The 18,497-nt window shown below is 47.8% G+C and overlaps 2 protein-coding genes across 4 annotated transcripts in view; one reads left to right on the top strand and one right to left on the bottom strand.

Moving 5' to 3' along the window:
• LOC146866687 (uncharacterized) overlaps positions 1-15,490 on the bottom strand; it is a 406,500-nt gene extending 391,010 nt beyond the window's left edge. For all 3 annotated transcript variants that reach the window (XR_014960462.1, XR_014960461.1, XM_085600275.1), the window contains exon 1: positions 15,368-15,490. Coding sequence is in view for 1 of the 3 variants with exons in the window: in XM_085600275.1 (XP_085456401.1) it covers positions 15,368-15,378 (11 nt within the window). In the remaining 2 variants the exon portion in view is untranslated. The remainder of the gene's footprint in view (positions 1-15,367) is intronic.
• The window catches only part of CYB5R1 (cytochrome b5 reductase 1), a 151,576-nt gene that overhangs the window by 119,846 nt on the left and 13,233 nt on the right, over positions 1-18,497 (top strand). The gene's annotated exons all lie outside the window — the stretch shown is intronic.

Genomic DNA, 18,497 nt, shown 5'->3' on the forward strand with positions numbered 1-18,497 from the left:
CTGCTTCAATTCTACTGATCTGTGTCAGAGTAATCCAGATAGGATGCTAGTAATCTTAATCATTTCCAAGTAGACAACCAATATCCTCCTCTATTGCAGCTGCCTCTGCGCCTGCCACGGGCCTGAGCCTATTCTCCTAGTCTTGAGCAGACCTCACAAAGGATAGGATGGTTCCCGGTCCTTGGAGGGGGTTTGGGCCCTGGACCGTGGTGGCCATGTGACATAGAGGTTTCTAATCCTTGGGTTTATCCCCAGCTGTGCTACAGAGTTGGAGAGAGTGAATTTTGACATCTTTATGCATTGGATTCTCCTGCATCATCTATCCTAAAGACCCTTTCTGTTACCCTTAAATCTGGTCCACGGAGTTCTACAGCCAACAAAAATAGGGTTCAATAAAAAGAAACAAAATCCCGGGTCACCCTGCAAGAAGGGCAAATTTCCAACATTGTACTTAACACAAAAGAAAAATAGTTGCAATTGAAGTGTAAGCAGAGATGCCAGCTAGTCAAAGAGATGGCAAAGAGGCAATTCTTGATGGGAGGAACAAACGCAAGATTGGCATGCTGGGACACAAATAAGACGCTTGCAAATGAGTACCGGAAAACCAAACGATAGTAAACAATGGGTGGATTCCAAGCCCCTCTATGTTCTTGGTAAGCCACAATATGCCCGTACAGCAGACATCCCATGCGCTGTCCAGTAGACTCGAGCTTAAAACTGGAAGAGCATTTGAGTATTCCCCTGCAAATAATAACAATATAAAGAGTGTAAAAACTGGAGGGGAGGAGGGTGAACAGATATAAAGAACTCCACCCAATAAAGCCGAACAACAATGATACAGTGGCAATTGTTTTACTACTACATTTTTATGTACATTTATAAAAGGGCATTTTTTCATACCGTCCTTAGATCAGTGCTCTTCCTCATGAGATAAGAATGTATTGAATCTAGGTCTATTGCAGTTGCCCAGTTTCTGGCATAGATCTTGGATGTTCCGTCAGGTTCATAGTCATCAGGATGGAAAGAGAATGGACAATGTTATCCTGTCGGTTAGAGATCAAAAGTCCTGTGCAACCTTTGGAATCTATCACGCACAAGTTGTTTACTACGGGCAATGTTTGTCAACGACTAAAGGTGGCAGATGATTGTCCCTTCAATCGACAGATTTGCTATTTGATAGGAATGTAAATCAGTCTTAATCGGGCACATGACTGCAGTGGTTTCTTTTAAGCCTGGAGAGATTTAGCCGGTCCAGCGTTTTATTGTGCCTGGATGAATAGAGGAAATGGGGGTTTGTGTTAATGTCAATTCAATATACAACACAAAATAATGGTTGATGTTGGCCAATTCACGGAGGCACTCTTGATTACAAGACTGAGCCCCGAGGTGTTAGTTTTGCTATTAGAAAATAGCACAGGATAGTTTTATGCTCGTGGGGCATCTTTCTCTTGGATCACCTGCCCTGTAGACCATTGATCCCACCTTATTCAATACTCCTTTGCCCCCATGTCCCTGCCCCACTCCAGTCACTACTCCATCTATCCCCAACACCCATCACTACTTTCTGCCACTTCAGTCACTACCTACCTACTGCCACCAGCCTGACTGCCCACCTCAGTCGTTACAAACCTGGTGCCTGTCCACACACAACTGCACTCACCCAGGTCCCTTCCCGCCAGTCACTGCCTGACTGGCACGCTGCTCTCCCAGCCCTGCTCCTACCCACCTGGCCCCTATGCTCCTGCAAAGGCTACAATCCACCTTCCACAACAAGTCTGAAGTGACAGAAGCAGCTGCAGGCCTGCCCCAGCGGCAATGCACCTACTGCAGTCATTTCTCACTGGTCCACTCTCCCTGCCCAAGTCCTGCCAGCGCTGAGGCAAAGTGAGAATACAGACCGAATGGATTGCAATGCATGTCCAAGCAGTGTCGTTTGCAGAAATGACGTCCTCATTATTTGACCTGGCCTGGACGTGTGTAAACAAATCCCTTGCATTTAAAATCTAAATGCATGTAATTATTTCTTTTTATGCTTTCTGCCCACCACCCAGGGGAAAATTTGCTAACAAAATCTATGTCAGAGGGGGCTACTGCAACTTCTCCCTCACCCTTTCCCTTGTCAATGGCGACCAGAGCTGTAAAATCAGAAGGTATACTATAAAGAGATTTTTTTGAGCAGAATTTATTTTCTTTATTTGAAACTGTGAATTGTCCAGCTGTTTGAAGATTTAAGGTCCCACTCCACAGAGTATTGACATTTATAGAGGTTGGTAATGGAGTACGTCATAAAACCGGCAGATTCACTGTCTGTTCTCCCAGTGGAGTATTACAAGAAATTCAGGACCGCATTTTTGCTGCACCTGTTGCCACTCTAGAATGAAGTGATAACCAAAGGGCATTTCTCAGCAGAGCTAAACGAGGCAACCACAGTGGTCATGCACAAGGCGGGGAAGTCCCGATGAATTGTGTGACCTTTTGCCCAATTTCTCTTATCAACTCTGTGCTTAAAATCTACCCCAAAGTGCTGGCTAAATGTCTACTTCGGGTTCTCCCCACACTGATCCACCCCGAACAATACGGGTTTATGCCGCGCCGTGGTAAATGCCATTGTATTTGCAGAGTGCACACGGACATGGCCTACTGTCATTTGCTGTCCGGTTCCAATGCTGATCTCCTTAAAGACTTCAAGAAAGCTTTTGATTCCCTCGACTGGGATGTTCTAGCTCAAACGGGCATTGGGCCCGCTTTATATCCTATGTTCAGACTTATTTATATGCTGGTCCCACTGGCAGGAATCAAGTGAATGATTCCCTTTGATGGGTGTTCCTGACTCAGAGGGGGACCAGACAGGGTTGTCACCAGTCCCCTTGTGCTTGAGCCTCTGGTGACGTGGGTCCACTGTGATGCACAGCTACGGGGGTCCTGGTGGGGGCCGGGGGTTGAGGAGGACCGTATTGCGCTTTATGCCGATGACGTGCTGCTCTTCTTGAACAATTCAGGGGCAACAAGCCCAGAATCTGGTTTACTAGTTAATCACTCAAAGTCTCTGTTCTTTCCGCTGACTGGCATCTTGCAGGACTTGACGGGCGGGCCCCTAAACCTCTCTGGCCGTTAAGCTTCTTCTGCCTTGGTGTTTACATCTCGCTTCTTCTTAATCTTGCCTGGTCCTTAAATCTGATGCATAATCACAAAGCAAGACCTGCTCAACAGTTTAGATAGAGTGAACAAAATTTCATCAATAACCCTTACACATCCAAAGCTATTTGAATTTGAATTTAAAAGCATTTATTGAGCGCACTTATACCATGCGGTTTCATGGCGCTTTGGGTGGTGCAGTGGCCGTCGACAGTGGGAGGCTAGGCATTGTAGGCGCGCTCGAATAAAAAGGTTTTGAGGTCCTTCCGAAACTGTACATAGGAAGGAGATGTACGAAGGACAGCAGGAAGGGAATTCCAAAAGAGCGGGGCGAGAACAGCGAACTCCGCTCCACCAGATTTCTGTTTCTTAAAGCGAGGAATGGCCAAAAGAGCCATATGGGTGGAGCGAAGTTCTCGGCCTGGAAGATAGGATTTTATGGCAGAGCATATAAACTCAGGGGCGGTTCCCGACCTAGCCTGGAAAGTGAGGCAGCCAAGTTTAAAGAGGGCGCGCTCTCTCACCGGGAGCCAGTGCAATGCTTTAAGCAATGGAGTGGCTCGATGGTGTTTGGGTAGGCCGTAGATCAAGCGGGCCGCTTGATTCTGTATAAGTTGCAAGCGATGAATAGCATAAGCAGGAGCCCCATTGTAAATAATGTTACCATAGTCAATTCGTGATAGTACCATGGCCAGCACAATGATCTTTAGAGCAGATAAGGAAAAGAAGCGGGAAACTTTCCTGATTATTCTTAGTGAGAAAAAGCAAGCAGAGACTACTGATCTAACATGTGAATGGACGGAAAGTTGTGAGTTTAGGAGAATCCCGAGCGTTTTGACTTTAGGGACAGGGAGAGGGGGAACACCAAGTGACAGGGGCCAATGAGAAGGGGCCCACGGACTGCAACCACCTCCGGTCAGGACTAACTCGGTCTTGTCCGGGTTGAGTTTGAGGTGGTTGCAGTTCATCCAATCCTGGATGAATGTCATAACTGTCCGGACGTTAAGAGCAGATGAAGAGGAATTAGAAAGATTGAAAATTAGCTGGAGGTCATCGGCGTAGTTGAACACCGTGACCTCCATCTGCTGTAACGAAAAAATGAGGGGGTAAATGTATAAATTAAATAGGAGGGGGGAAAGTGATGAGCCCTGAGGAACCCCACACTCCACCTTACGGGAGACAGCGGTGAAAACGGCCAAGTGGACCGCTTGGGCCCTCCCTGTTAGGAAGGACTCAATCCACGAGAAGGCCAAGCCTTCTATGCCCGCCGCCCTGACACGGTTAAGGAGGATAGAATGGTCCACCGTATCAAAGGCGGCGGACAGGTCTAGTAAGATCAGGGCTTGAGGGAAGTTGGTGTCAATTCCTTCACGCAGCTCGTCCATTACCGAGATCACCACTTTCTCGGTGGAGTGCAAGGGGCGAAAGCCAGCTTGACAAGGAGAGAGACAGTGATTAGTTTCTACATGGGTGCTTAAAGTAGTTGTGACATGAGTTTCCAGGACTTTTGCTAAGTAAGGCAGAAGGGAAATGGGGCGATAATTGGAGGGGGAGGATGGATCAGTGTCAGGTTTTTTAATGATGGGTATTACAACCGCTGATTTATGTGAGCTGGGAACTGTTCCCTTCCTTAGCGAGTCATTGAGAAGGGTCAGAGGTGGAATAGGGCAGGTTGAATAAATTTCCCTAAGAATATGGGCTGGGGCAAAGTCTAGGGGAGAACCCGATTTAACTCGACGAAGTAGTGGGGAAGTGTGTCATTAGTTAACAGGGGAATAAAATTGAGTTTGGGGGCCGTGGGCGGGGGGGGGAAGGGTTGACAAATGTAAGGGAAGGTGGGGGAATGTTAAACTTGATTTTGACCACTTTGTCGATAAAAAAACTCGTTGAGCGAGTCACAGAGGGACTGAGAGGGGGGAATGGTAGCCATAGTTCTACTGGATAATGCCAGTTCATGGACCGTAGAGAACATTTCCTTCGAGCAGGACTCAGCTGCCATTATCCTGCAAGTATAGAAATCAGTTTTAGCTTCAAGGATGCCCTTTTTATAAGTTTTTAGAACAGACAGATAGATTGTCTTTAGCTCGGAACTGTAAGTTTTCCTCCAGGCTCGCTCGGCTCTCCTTGCAGCCAATTTCTTTACTTTTAGGTCTGAAGTGAACCATCGATTGGCTGCATGGGCCCGCTTAACTGTAAGCCGCCTCAGAGGGGCGAACTCGTCACCCGCCTGGGTCAGCCAGTTGTTAATGACGGCCAATTGGGAGGTAGCGGCAAGGTCTGCGAGGTCAGGACTGGTTTTGGCCAAAGTTGAGCAGAGAGAGGGCATGTCCGTTTTTACCCCATTTCCTGACCCAGATATTTTTAGGGAGTGGGGGTTTGGCCATCACGGTCAGTGCAAGGGAAAAGGAAATGATAAAGTGATCTGACCAGGAACACGGAAATATTGTAGGGGATGTTGATGGAATATTTAATGCCCAGATTTGATCCAACATGTGACCGTATATGTGCGTGGAACTTTGAGTAAGCCGTAAAAATTTCAGAGAGATCATAAGATCAGTGAATTCTTTGGATTGGAAACTCTCAGCAGGTTCATTGGGCCAATAATTTAGGTCCCCTAGAACTAGTACTGATGAGTTGTTGATCACCAGGGTGGCCAGGAGAGCCTGAATGCTTGGGAGGAAAGACTGGGTAGGTTGGGGAGGGCGATAAATTAGAACAAAAGTGAGTGGTGTCCGATGAAGAGTCGAGCGAGCTACAAGGTAGTCTACATCAGGAATAGGTGGGGAAGGGAGAGTCTGAAAGCTGAAATCAGTCCGGGCTATTAAGGCCACTCCACCGCCCCGTTTGCCCTCTGGCCGGTCTGCTCGAATGACAGAGTATGAAGGGGGCAGTGCTGCTAACACGTTGGGTAGAGAGTCAGCCTTGAACCAGGTCTCAGTTAGAAATAAGAGGTCTGGTTCATGAGTGTCGATGTAATCAAATAGCTCGTACTGATGATTGACCGCAGACCTAGTGTTTAGGAGCGTAACTGAGGTATTGCAAAGTGGGGCAGGAGGGGCTAATGGGGGCAAGGGAGTGGTAGAAAACATTGTAGGCGAAGAAACTAAATGTGAAGAAATGATGGGGGGACAGTGAGGAGGGGGTATGAATAGACCAAGCTGTCTCAGGTAAGTAATTACTGAGGGGTCGACAGCTCCAGGGGCCCAATAAGAGTATAGTAGGGCAGGCGAATACATAATTAAACGGGCAGTATCTCGTGCCCCTAGCCCCGTTCGGCCGCAGACGGGCTTAACTCAGGCGCAACTCCGGCGCGCCTTCGTCGCGCCCGCTGCGCTCGTCCGCTGCGCTGACACATACTGCTCGATTAAGTAGGGGCGGAGCGGTGGAGGAGGGGCAGGGCTAGGATGGAAGGCAGCCCAACCAAAGATGGCGCACGCTGCCGCTGGGAGCCCGCCAACCCGACCTGGCAACCCACCTCTGAAACCCGAATGAGGTAAGAACCTGCACAACCTTTAAAACGAGTTAGTGACAATAAAAATACAGTGCAGACATAACATCGCCTATGCTCATAGTCAGCGGGGGTGGGGTGCAGGGAAATAATAGCGAGCTCTCCAAGCGTTTACCAACCAGCCCACTGCCACCGGGCTACTAGCAAACACAAGGGAGATCGAATCCTGGCTCCTAAGTAGGGGCGGAGCGGTGGAGGAGGGGCAGGGCTAGGATGGAAGGCAGCCCAACCAAAGATGGCGCACGCTGCCGCTGGGAGCCCGCAAACGCGCCAACCCGACATGGCAACCCACCTCTGAAACCCGAATGAGGTAAGAACCTGCACAACCTTTAAAACGAGTTAGTGACAATAAAAATACAGTGCAGACATAACATCGCCTGTGCTCATAGTCAGCGGGGGGTGGAGTGCAGGGAAATAATAGCGAGCTCTCCAAGCGTTTACCGACCAGCCCACTGCCACCGGGCTACTAGCAAACTATTTTGTTTGAATTATCATAGGCGGCCAAACTTTATGCCGTCCAGAGATCGGGTCTGGTGTCACTCAACTTTTGGAAAAACCTTATTCATATCTGTGTGTATAAGGTGTATAAAGTGCCTCCCTTATTATCCCTCTTCCTAAAGTGTATAAGAAGGAAAGAGAAACCATATATATATGGTATCCACTCAAAGACAGGGGTGCTGAAAGACAGTGCTAAAGAAACCGTGATGGGAAAGGGGTGGCAGTGCCTCACGGAAGTAACACCATGGAGGATCCGCAGACAGGTACTCGCCTGCTACCTCACGTTCTCATCATTAGCAGCTGCTACCCAAAGGAAAAGAAAACCGAAAACCTCAAGATTTGCGGTGGATTGTGCTGGAAAGGTTGATGGGAGACCCATATAATATGGAAGCCAGACTGACCACGAAAGAGGCCCGTTGGATCTACCAGGAGAAGGTGGACCAACAGGGATTGAACGACTACATTGAATGGCATAAGGTAGTGGCTTGGTAGTTCGCAGATATGAATATCGACTCTCCAAACTCAGTTGATACTGTGACATAGTAGAAAGGAAAGCCACAGGATTGTGTTGCCCTCTATTTTAAAATCTGTTCCAGTGTAGTAATAGTCACATTACAGATGGTGTTAACAGACGAGCAGGTCCAGTTTCTTAATTACTAACGGACCCAATCGGTTGATAGAGAAAACATACATTTGGACATTTTTCGATATGACGTTAGGCACTTTTTTTCACCTCCTTTTTTCACCTCCTTTTTTCACCTCCTTCCTTCAAGAAACACCGACATTTATGTTCCCACTGAATTCCCCCTTGTAAACATTAATAAACGGGATAAAGAGTATTCATCCCGCCGTACACATAACCACCTTCACAACATGGCCGCCATGAACTTCAACTAACTCATAAGCTTTCACGCATGCGTGGAAGCGTTGCGCGGCGCACATAAAAGATGTAGACACTCGTCCACACTCTGAGGCTGAATATCACAGGGAGCGGTAGGCTGACGAGGTGAGTGGACGAGTATTTAAAGGGATTCCAATTTACCTCTTACGAACTAAAGGGACAGAGGAACTGGTTGATCGCTAATATGCCTATAGGAGGGGGCAGGTCGCGACAATTTGAGATGCTAATTTCTCCTGACGATTAGATGATAGCAACAGCAACTAACTTGTTTGATGAGAATGATAGTTTTAGCAACTAGGATAACGGCATCTGGACACATTACCGGGAGGTTGAGTAAAGAATGATTTAACGGAGGCCAATATAACGGAATCTATTTCCTCATGAAAGGTATGAATAGATATCTGCAGCAATTCCCCACGACTAGATCTCTGCATTAACCCTCCATGGGTAGCAACGGGTGCTTTGGGTATTCAGTGATGTCGAAACATATTTTGCCTGATGGGTTTTAATTGGATGTTTGTGCCCCTTAGGGGTATAAACCTGCGGCCACTTGGCGACCAGGAAAAGAGTGGGCAAGCACCCTCGGATGCAGCATACACCCACTTTAAAAAAAAAAGGGGGTTAGGTATGCTACAGGCGAGCAACCACAAGGTAAATATTCCTGTTGTTGTCACAGGTACCAGATTTTAATAGCAGAGTTTGTTAAGAGAAATCTCTCTTATCCCTTTTAAAAAACATATGATTAATGCGGTTGAAAAGGCTGATTGCGTTTTTATGAATTGTGCCTCCCTTAGGTGCAAACAAATAAAAAAAAATTCGGTCTAAACTAGAGGTGCAGTGTGGCTAGTCGACCCCAGCCCTGATGAAATTGCCGCAAGTTGTCCAAGGCAATGAAACATGTTGGTTTTAAGTGAGCAAACACACAGCACAGAATAAACAATTCTACAGCTAGTGTTGTTTTGCTCGGTTTTAACGTGGACAGACGTGGGTTCTGATCAGACCCCGTTTCTCCTATTTGGGTTGACATTATTATTTTTGAACACGGACACTCATATTAGAGTTTAATGTTCACACACAGCACTACATGGTGTTAGTTATAAGAGGTTTTCGATTTTCTTTTCCTTTGGGTAGCAGCTGCTAATGAGGAGAACGTGAGGTAGCAGGCGAGTACCTGTCTGCGGATCCTCCATGGTGTTACTTCCGTGAGGCACTGCCACCCCTTTCCCATCCTTTTCTCAGCACGGTTTCTTTAGCACTGTCTTTGAGCACCGCTGTCTTTGAGTGGATACCATATATATATATATATATATATATATATATATATATATATATATATATATATATATATATATGGTTTCTCTTTCCTGCTTATACACTTTAGGAAGAGGGATAATAAGGGAGGCACTTTATACACCTTATACACACAGATATGAATAAGGTTTTTCCAAAAGTTGAGTGACACCAGACCCGATCTCCGGACGGCATAAAGTTTGGCCGCCTATGATAATTCAAACAAAATAGCTTTGAATGTGTAAGGGTTATTGATGAAATTTTGTTCACTCTATCTAAACTGTTGAGCAGGTCTTGCTTTGTGATTAGTCTATGAGTGGGGGGCGACCTGCTTTTTTTACCCCCTAAGCTCCGTATTGGTGATCCTTAAATCTGATGCCCCTGGTGGCTCACAAGCGCAAAGATTTGGGGCGGTGGTCCTCTCTCCCCCTCAACATCATGGGGAGGATTGCCTTGTTTAAGATGATGTTGTTGCCATGCTTCCTGTATATTTTGCTGAACTTCTTCCATAATATCCCCAGATCCTGGTTTCGCTCCATACAATACAGGCCATGGTGCAGCCCTTCCTGTGGGCCCAATAGGTTCAACGTATTGCGTTTGTAAATATATGCATTCCACCTTTGACAGCGGCTGACCTGCAGCTCTACTACTGGGCCTGGCAATTTGCAGTTCTGGTTTACGGCGGCCTAGAGGACCCGGGATAGCAGGTGGAAACATCACTTATATCATGGGATGTGATCGTTGACCATTTGTATGAGTAGCCGATCCCTCGCTCCTTCCCAGACTTGGCCAAGTGGATCTTCGCAGCGTGGAAGGCAGCCATTAAATGGATTGGCTGGAAGATTAAGGTTACGCTTCAGACCCCGTTCCCCCCCCCCCTCCCCCCCCCCCAAAGGGGTACTCTGCTTCATCAAGTGGCTGACTAAGAGGGGTTTGGGAGGTGGGACCTGACACATTAGGGTGACGTGTGGCATGGTTCGCATATGTGGACCTTCTCAGATTTGCAGGCCGACTTCCAACTACTTAACTCCCAGTTTTTCAGATTCTTGCAGCTTCGCCATGCTTTGTCAGCCACCTGTCCTCCCTATAGGGTCCTTGAATTTAATCCCATGGAAAGTACAGTTTTCACTGCTCCTCTGGGGTGGGGTGGGGTCTCTTAAATCATCCACTTTGTGGTCACTAACTCTCCGGATATACTTGCTAACCTCTGCACCCTGTGAGAATCCTGGGTTGGTTCTCTGGAAGACTGGGAATGAGGGGGAAGTGCTTATGGCCCAAGAGAATTGGCCATTTCCTCTTTGCTTCGGATAATTCAGATGAATGTTCTACACGCTACGTATCTGATGTCGCTGAGGTTCTGGAGGATGGGCAAGCTCCCATCGCCCTCATGTCATTGATGTGAAGTGGACGGGCAGATTTTTATCAGGTATTCAGGTGGAGCCCCACCATACACAGATACTGGTCCCAACTCCTGGGGGTCCTGTGAGGGCAGTTGGGAAGGCCAGGATTGCTTACTTCGGATTGGCCTCTTGGTACTATTGGAGGACCAGGGCGGGAGGCGCTCTGAGAGGTATCTCGTGGGGCTAGGTTTATTTCTTGGTAAAAGGGATATAGCCCAGAACTGTACTTTAGCTGCTGCCCAGGACTTGCTGGCGGGGCAGCGGGCTGCAGACTGGTGTCGTAAAATAGAGGAGCCGATATACACATTGCGAGGCGACCCACATAAGCATTGGAAGATATGGGGTCCTTGGTGGGGCTACTTTGGACTCCATGGATTGTAATGCTTACCCTTATACAGACTTATGGTCATGGAGTCACAGCCAATTGTATTGTGTTGTGTTACTTGTCTTGTTACTTGTGTTTAATGTATGCCTTGAAAATCCAATATAAATATTTTGTAAAAAAATTAAAATATATATATTGAGAGAGAGACTGAGACTGACTAATTCTTTATTCAACACTCTCTTTTGGAGTATGCTTTTGTGGTTTTTTTTCTTTTTTCTTCAGTACCTACTTCCATCATTTTATATGGGAGTTTGTTGGACTAGCAGAAGGCAGGGTAGGTGACCTCACTGCACACCGTTACAACCTATGACTTTTGCGGCAGCACTGACGCGGTCCTCTGCTATTGACCCAAGGTGCACAAAATTCCTGTTTGTAGGGTGTGATGGTAATAAAACCTCATTAGGTCTACTCTCAAGTAGGTACTTTTTTGACTTACTGCCCTACTTTCACATTATAGTAATCATTTGATACCAAAGCGTGCCCACCTGACTAAGGGTAGGGATACTAATTCTCACTTTCTGGTCCTGAAGAAGTGCCATGGATACCTCTGAGGCATGAAATATGTTGATCTATACACGTTGATAGATTGTCTTTCTTCATAAGTAAAAGTAAAACAATGTACACATCATTTTTACCCTTACCAAGGAGACCTCGGATTAAATTGATTTTTGGTACCCCTTAGGTACTATTAATTCACCACTTCACTCATCCCACACACCGACCCACACTTACCACGACTATTTTATCAGAAGATCTCAGTCAAAGAGCCCTCTTGCAGGGCCCGTGGGGTATTGCAGCGCCAACCCCATGAGGAGCCAAGCCAGATGATGAAGCATGACACCTTTATGAGTGTGTGAGGGCACTACACCCTAATAAGGAAGAACCCCCTCCTTTTTCCTATATATACCTCTGAAACACACAACTATAGGAATAGTTACCATTTCAGTATTTTTATGCGTGTTGCTAGACTTAGACCAAAGCCGACATGGGGTACCTTTACTACTGTTTTGGGATCTTTGTGGCTGTAGTAAGTTTAGAGGTGTAGTTTGTGAATAGCAATGGGCTTACACTTTTGTGGGTTTGTGGTTGTATTAGTATGTTTCACCTTAAACCCCACCCATTAAGGCGGAACTCTTCCCCGTTTTGCAGTCACTTCCTTGCACCTACATGTGCAAAAATCTCTGTACACGTGGCAGAGACCTCTGCACAGAAGTGATGGGAACAAAGGCCTCCACGTGTAAGTTACTGAATAGCATTTTGTAGTTTGTGAGCATTACTACTGTTGCACTACTGCACAGACTACAAAATGCAGTTTGTGAATCAGGACCACAGTGTCCTTCTGCTTCAAACTTTGGAAGTATTTGTCCTACATCCGTGATAGTCGCTTTTCTAGAGGAATGAGGAAATCCATTATTTTGCCATATTGCTCCTATCACCTATATTTCTGAACATTTGTCGTTTTTAGGTCTCGCCTGAGCTAGCACATGCGCTACTCTGCGAGACATTTAGTAGGGGCTTTAAAAAGTGCTACCACAAGCTGCTTTGGCTGGCCTAGCGCTTGCATTCACGCGCGCGTGCACCCGCCAGCTTTCAGCGCCCGATCAGGCGCCATCTGTCGTTTCTCTCACTTGATTGCTTCCACGCTCCTCCGCCCCTCCCCCGCCGCATCGTGCTGCTTTCACTTTTGCGCGCGGCCAATACTTGTTTCCTTTTACTGCTTAGCGCGCGCTGGTGGCAGCACGCGATCACTTTCGCACGCACCACTCGCACACAACTCCTGGGCTTGTTAGAAAGGGGACTCCGTCCCCTTTAGGCCGAATTGGAGAGGTGTGACCTTGTGCACCCGCAGCTAGCACTGTAAACAATGGCTGTGTAAGCTGACCTAGGGATATAAGTGCACCCCACCCCCTCTGGCAGCACCCCTTTATTTGTGGGAGTGGCCTAGCTTTGAACCTCTTAGCTGAGGAGCAGAGAGCTGACACGATCAGAACTTTACCATCTCTAAACACGAGGCACGCTGTGCTCTGTAGATAAAGAACACACGAAGGACACAAACAAACCTTGACAAGCGTACCGAACCCACACAGACCATTGTGTTCATTCACTAAGAGCAGTTTAGGCATGCAAGGCACAAATTCCACGGGTCAGTTTGCAATATGTTGTCACTTTCAGCCAGTTCCATGCTAGACCTTCGATATGTGGAAAAACACGTCATTTATACGAGTTAAAAACAAAACAAAAAAATGACCGTTACATATTTCTTTGTAATTTTATTAATTTACGACATCTGTATCATATTCTCTTGCCCTTTTAAGTAAAGATTATCAGTTGGGCATGACTTCACTACTTGTGACGCCACTTCCTGTGTCGTCATTGGAGATTGTATTACAACAAACAAATGATGGACGGAATGCTGACAATGCAGACATTCTCCCCCAGTCAAGAGATCTGGGTTAAATCCATCGTTCTTTTGCCCACTACGCCACCCCAGTTTAGACATGGCCATATGCAAATCAGTCTTGACCCTGTGCCTCATGGGAACAGTACAGCCCGAACTGCCAATCCATGTCTTCCCTGGACCGGAATCAAGCATCCTAGGACCGGTTTCTGGCTATCAGCCGTCATCAGCCAGGATAGCTTGACTCCAGTGGCATAGTGAGCACGGGTCCCACGTCTGGGAATACCCATCCCACTTAGGGCGAAAAGCATTACAACAAACAAATGATGGACGGAATGCTGACAATGCAGACATTCTCCCCCAGTCAAGAGATCTGGGTTAAATCCATCGTTCTTTTGCCCACTACGCCACCCCAGTTTAGACATGGCCATATGCAAATCAGTCTTGACCCTGTGCCTCATGGGAACAGTACAGCCCGAACTGCCAAGCCATGTCTTCCCTGGACCGGAATCAAGCATCCTAGGACCGGTTTCTGGCTATCAGCCGTCATCAGCCAGGATAGCTTGACTCCAGTGGCATAGTGAGCACGGGTCCCACGTCTGGGAATACCCATCCCACTTAGGGCGAAAAGCATTACAACAAACAAATGATGGACGGAATGCTGACAATGCAGACATTCTCCCCCAGTCAAGAGATCTGGGTTAAATCCATCGTTCTTTTGCCCACTACGCCACCCCAGTTTAGACATGGCCATATGCAAATCAGTCTTGACCCTGTGCCTCATGGGAACAGTACAGCCCGAACTGCCAAGCCATGTCTTCCCTGGACCGGAATCAAGCATCCTAGGACCGGTTTCTGGCTATCAGCCGTCATCAGCCAGGATAGCTTGACTCCAGTGGCATAGTGAGCACGGGTCCCACGTCTGGGAATACCCATCCCACTTAGGGCGAAAAGCATTACAACAAACAAATGATGGACGGAATGCTGACAATGCAGACATTCTCCCCCAGTCAAGAGATCTGGGTTAAATCCATCGTTCTTTTGCCCACTACGCCACCCCAGTTTAGACATGGCCATATGCAAATCAGTCTTGACCCTGTGCCTCATGGGAACAGTACAGCCCGAACTGCCAAGCCATGTCTTCCCTGGACCGGAATCAAGCATCCTAGGACCGGTTTCTGGCTATCAGCCGTCATCAGCCAGGATAGCTTGACTCCAGTGGCATAGTGAGCACGGGTCCCACGTCTGGGAATACCCATCCCACTTAGGGCGAAAAGCATTACAACAAACAAATGATGGACGGAATGCTGACAATGCAGACATTCTCCCCCAGTCAAGAGATCTGGGTTAAATCCATCGTTCTTTTGCCCACTACGCCACCCCAGTTTAGACATGGCCATATGCAAATCAGTCTTGACCCTGTGCCTCATGGGAACAGTACAGCCCGAACTGCCAAGCCATTGGAGATTGGGTATGATAATTTGCGCCCCCACTACGGGTGCCCTATTTTATAGACATCCACTTCTCTCCCAGCGTCTGGCGCGCGCCTGTGCGTGTCTACCTCCCTCAACCCCTTCCTCTGCCGCCCGTCCCCTCTTCAAAGCCCCTACACCCCCCCCCCCCCCCCCCACATCCCCTCTTCTGAGCCCCCATGCACCCTATGGGGGTTTACCTTGTCTATACTTCACCCCAACCTTTCTTTTCCTTCCTTCTCCCTCCCTCGCCCCCTCTTTTCCTAAATCCTCCTCATTGTTTCACTGCCTCCCCCCACTCCACTTATCCCAAAACAAAGGTAACAACAAACTCCACCCCACCCCACCACCCCACATGGGACCCTGAGCCGCCTCCTCACCTCTGCACCATAGGCTGCAGGGGGGAGGGGTGTATCACCGGCAACAACAAGCACTGACACTCTCTCCGAGGCAGCGCAGCCACTGTCTCCTCTCTTCTCCTGGGCAGCTGGACCCCCGGCGTCGACTCCTCTTCTACTGCTGAGGATGGACCACTTGTCTGCAGCAGCATTCTTATCAGCCTCTCCCAGCCCAGGCTCCCACCCCCTGCCCCACCCCCTTAATCACAACGCCCCACACTCTCAGACCCCGCCTCCCTTCCTGCCTGGGGTCTGGCAACAGCCCTGAAGCGGTAGATGGAGGGCTGCAGCGGTTGCACTCAGCTCACTCAGCACCCGGGGAATGAGGTTTGAGGCAAGGACACATCACATGAGATCTCAGCAGCAGGTGCGATAACACACTGAGCTACCAGCTCGTGGAGGTTACAAGGAGAATCGGATTCACACCTAGGGTGACCAACTGGCATTGGTGCAAATTCAGGACGGTGAGTGTAAAAATTCAGGACAAAGGGTCAAAATTCAGGACACAAATTCAGGACAGGAGGTCAAAATTCAGGGCAAAACTTCAGGACAATAGGTAAGTTTTACAGACACATCAGAGGAGGTCGCGCAATAGTATAGAAGTAAGCCCAGCCATACAGTGCTTAATTTGTAAAATATGAAGTCCAGGTGCTCAAATGTTTGTAGGAGGCCACATCCACTTTCCCTGGCTCCACTCACTACCCCTTCACTGACTCCACCCACTTACTCTAGGAGCATTATCAACTCTGCGGGGGTCCTCGCTGCTGGATGGCCACCTGCCAGCCGGGCAGTAAGTTAGCCACAGAAACCAACTGGCTCACCTCGCCAAGCTGTGATCCAATGACCTGGACGAGGGTGGCATGAAACCAGTACATGAAACCAATGGGCCACCAAGTGTTTATGTAAGTGCCCTCAATTCAGCCCTCTAGTGCTGGTCATGCACATAAGTCCCTAGCCCGAACCATCCACTGGTCACGCACATACAGTCCCTCGCCCGAACCATCCACTGATGGTCACACACAAAGTCCCTTGCCCGAACCAGCTACTGATGGACACGCACATACAGTCCCTTGCCCGAACCATCTACTGATGGTCACGCACACAGTCCCTTGCCCGAACTGTCCACTGATGGTCACGCACATACAGTCCCTAGCCCAAACCATCCAGTGGTGGTCACGCACATACAGTCCCTAGACCGAACCATCCACTGATGTTCACGCACATAGTGTCCCTCACCCAAACCATCCAGTGCTGGTCATGCACATACAGTCCCTCACCTATATATTCAGTGATGGTCATACATGGCAGTCCCTTGCCTAAGGCATCAAGAGATGGTCACTCATGGCAGTCCCTCATCCGAGCCTTCCAGTGTTGGTCACACGTGGCAGTCTCTCACCTGATCCATCAAGTGATGGTTACTCATGTGCTGGTCACTCATGGCAGTCCCTCACTTCAAGCATCAAGTGATGGTCATTCATGTGATGGTCACTCATGACAGTCTCACCCCTGAGGCACCAAGTAATGGTCACCTATGGCATTCCCTGAGACATCAAGTGATGGTCATTCATGGCGGTCCCTCACCTGAGGCATCAAGTGATGGTCATTCATGGAAGTCCCTCGCCTGAGGCATCAAGTGATGGTCACTCATGGCAGTTCCTCACCTGAGACATCAAGTGATGGTCATTCATGGTAGTCCCTGAGGCATTGAGTGATGATCACTCATGGCAGTCCCTTCCCTGAGGCACTGAGTGACAGTCACATGCACGACAGTCTCTAGTCCGAACCTATATTAACAACGTGGCCAAACTGCAGCAGTATATATGTAGCATTGATGCAGATGCGCCGAGTGTATTATGCTATTTATTTCCACTGTGAAATGTGGAGAGGGGCCATCTATAAAGAAGGGCAAAGCCTCAAGTGACTCCTGATGTCCTTATCCGCTCTCAGCAAAGATGCCACCAAGTACCATTGATAACTGGAATAATACTTGTTAGTTACAGCGCTTAGAAGCATGAGACGTTCTTTAAGGAGCATATTTACTTCATATGATAAGAAGTTAGAGGGCACAGTACTCTTTGTGGGTCAACGCATATATTGCAAGTCATGCTGTTTTATTATTAATAAAGTTATGTTTACAGCTCCATACCACCATTCTGCCCCTTTCTACGATCTGTACACAACAGGTGTTAATATTTACCAGGTCATAGGGTCTCAATTACTCACCATGGAGGATTAAAGGCTGAGTGGCCCTTCCGAGATTCAAATTTATGACTTAAACAAAAGCCCACAACCCCATTCCTCTTAACAGGAGCATGCCAAACGAAAACACAATTTATACACAAGACAAATAGACCAGTTCTACAACTCAAGAAAAAGAAAACACATTATGCAGCCAATGACCAAAATAGCCATTTCACAACACTAGAAGGAAAAACACCCGGTGAAACTAAATTCCCAGTTCGCTCACAGAAAACAGAAGCCCCAAAAAGCTGTGAAATACTATTTCCGATAAAGGAATTATTTTCCAGCTGTAGTATAGTCGCCCCACAGAACACCACTAAACTGTGTAATCACCCATGCCTCAAGGTGCAATATGACACCCTTCAAGAACACGCAACATGTGCTAGCATTGTAAGGCGGCGTCCTATCAGGAGGCAACCGCAAGGCCTTGTTAAACTCCACATGATGTACCGTAAATAGGCATGACCCCAGGTCACATGTGAAGTGTACATAACACAGAGAGCATCTCATGGCTCCTTACTCAACCCCCCCCCCCCCCCCCTACAACATAATGATATCAGGTACCACTGACCGGACGTCTCAACCGCCACAAGAGCACAGCAGAATCACATCCATCCTTACAAAAACCTCCACAAGAGCGCAGCAGGGTATCCCCTTTGTTCATGTTTTTTTTTTAAATTATGTTCACCACCACTGCCTCCTGAAAATAATTTATAGCCCCGGCCCTGACAATGAAGTGCCGGTGCTGAGCACCGGAAATCAGCGGCACAAATTAAGCACTGCAGCCATATCCAAACATATTCAACCATTTGCAAACCTATCCATCATGTATCCTTCGTCTATCATTTCACTCATCCATCCCTTCATCCAT

The sequence above is a fragment of the Triturus cristatus genome, chromosome 1_2, assembly GCF_964204655.1.
Source record: "Triturus cristatus chromosome 1_2, aTriCri1.1, whole genome shotgun sequence".
NCBI lineage: Eukaryota > Metazoa > Chordata > Amphibia > Caudata > Salamandridae > Triturus > Triturus cristatus.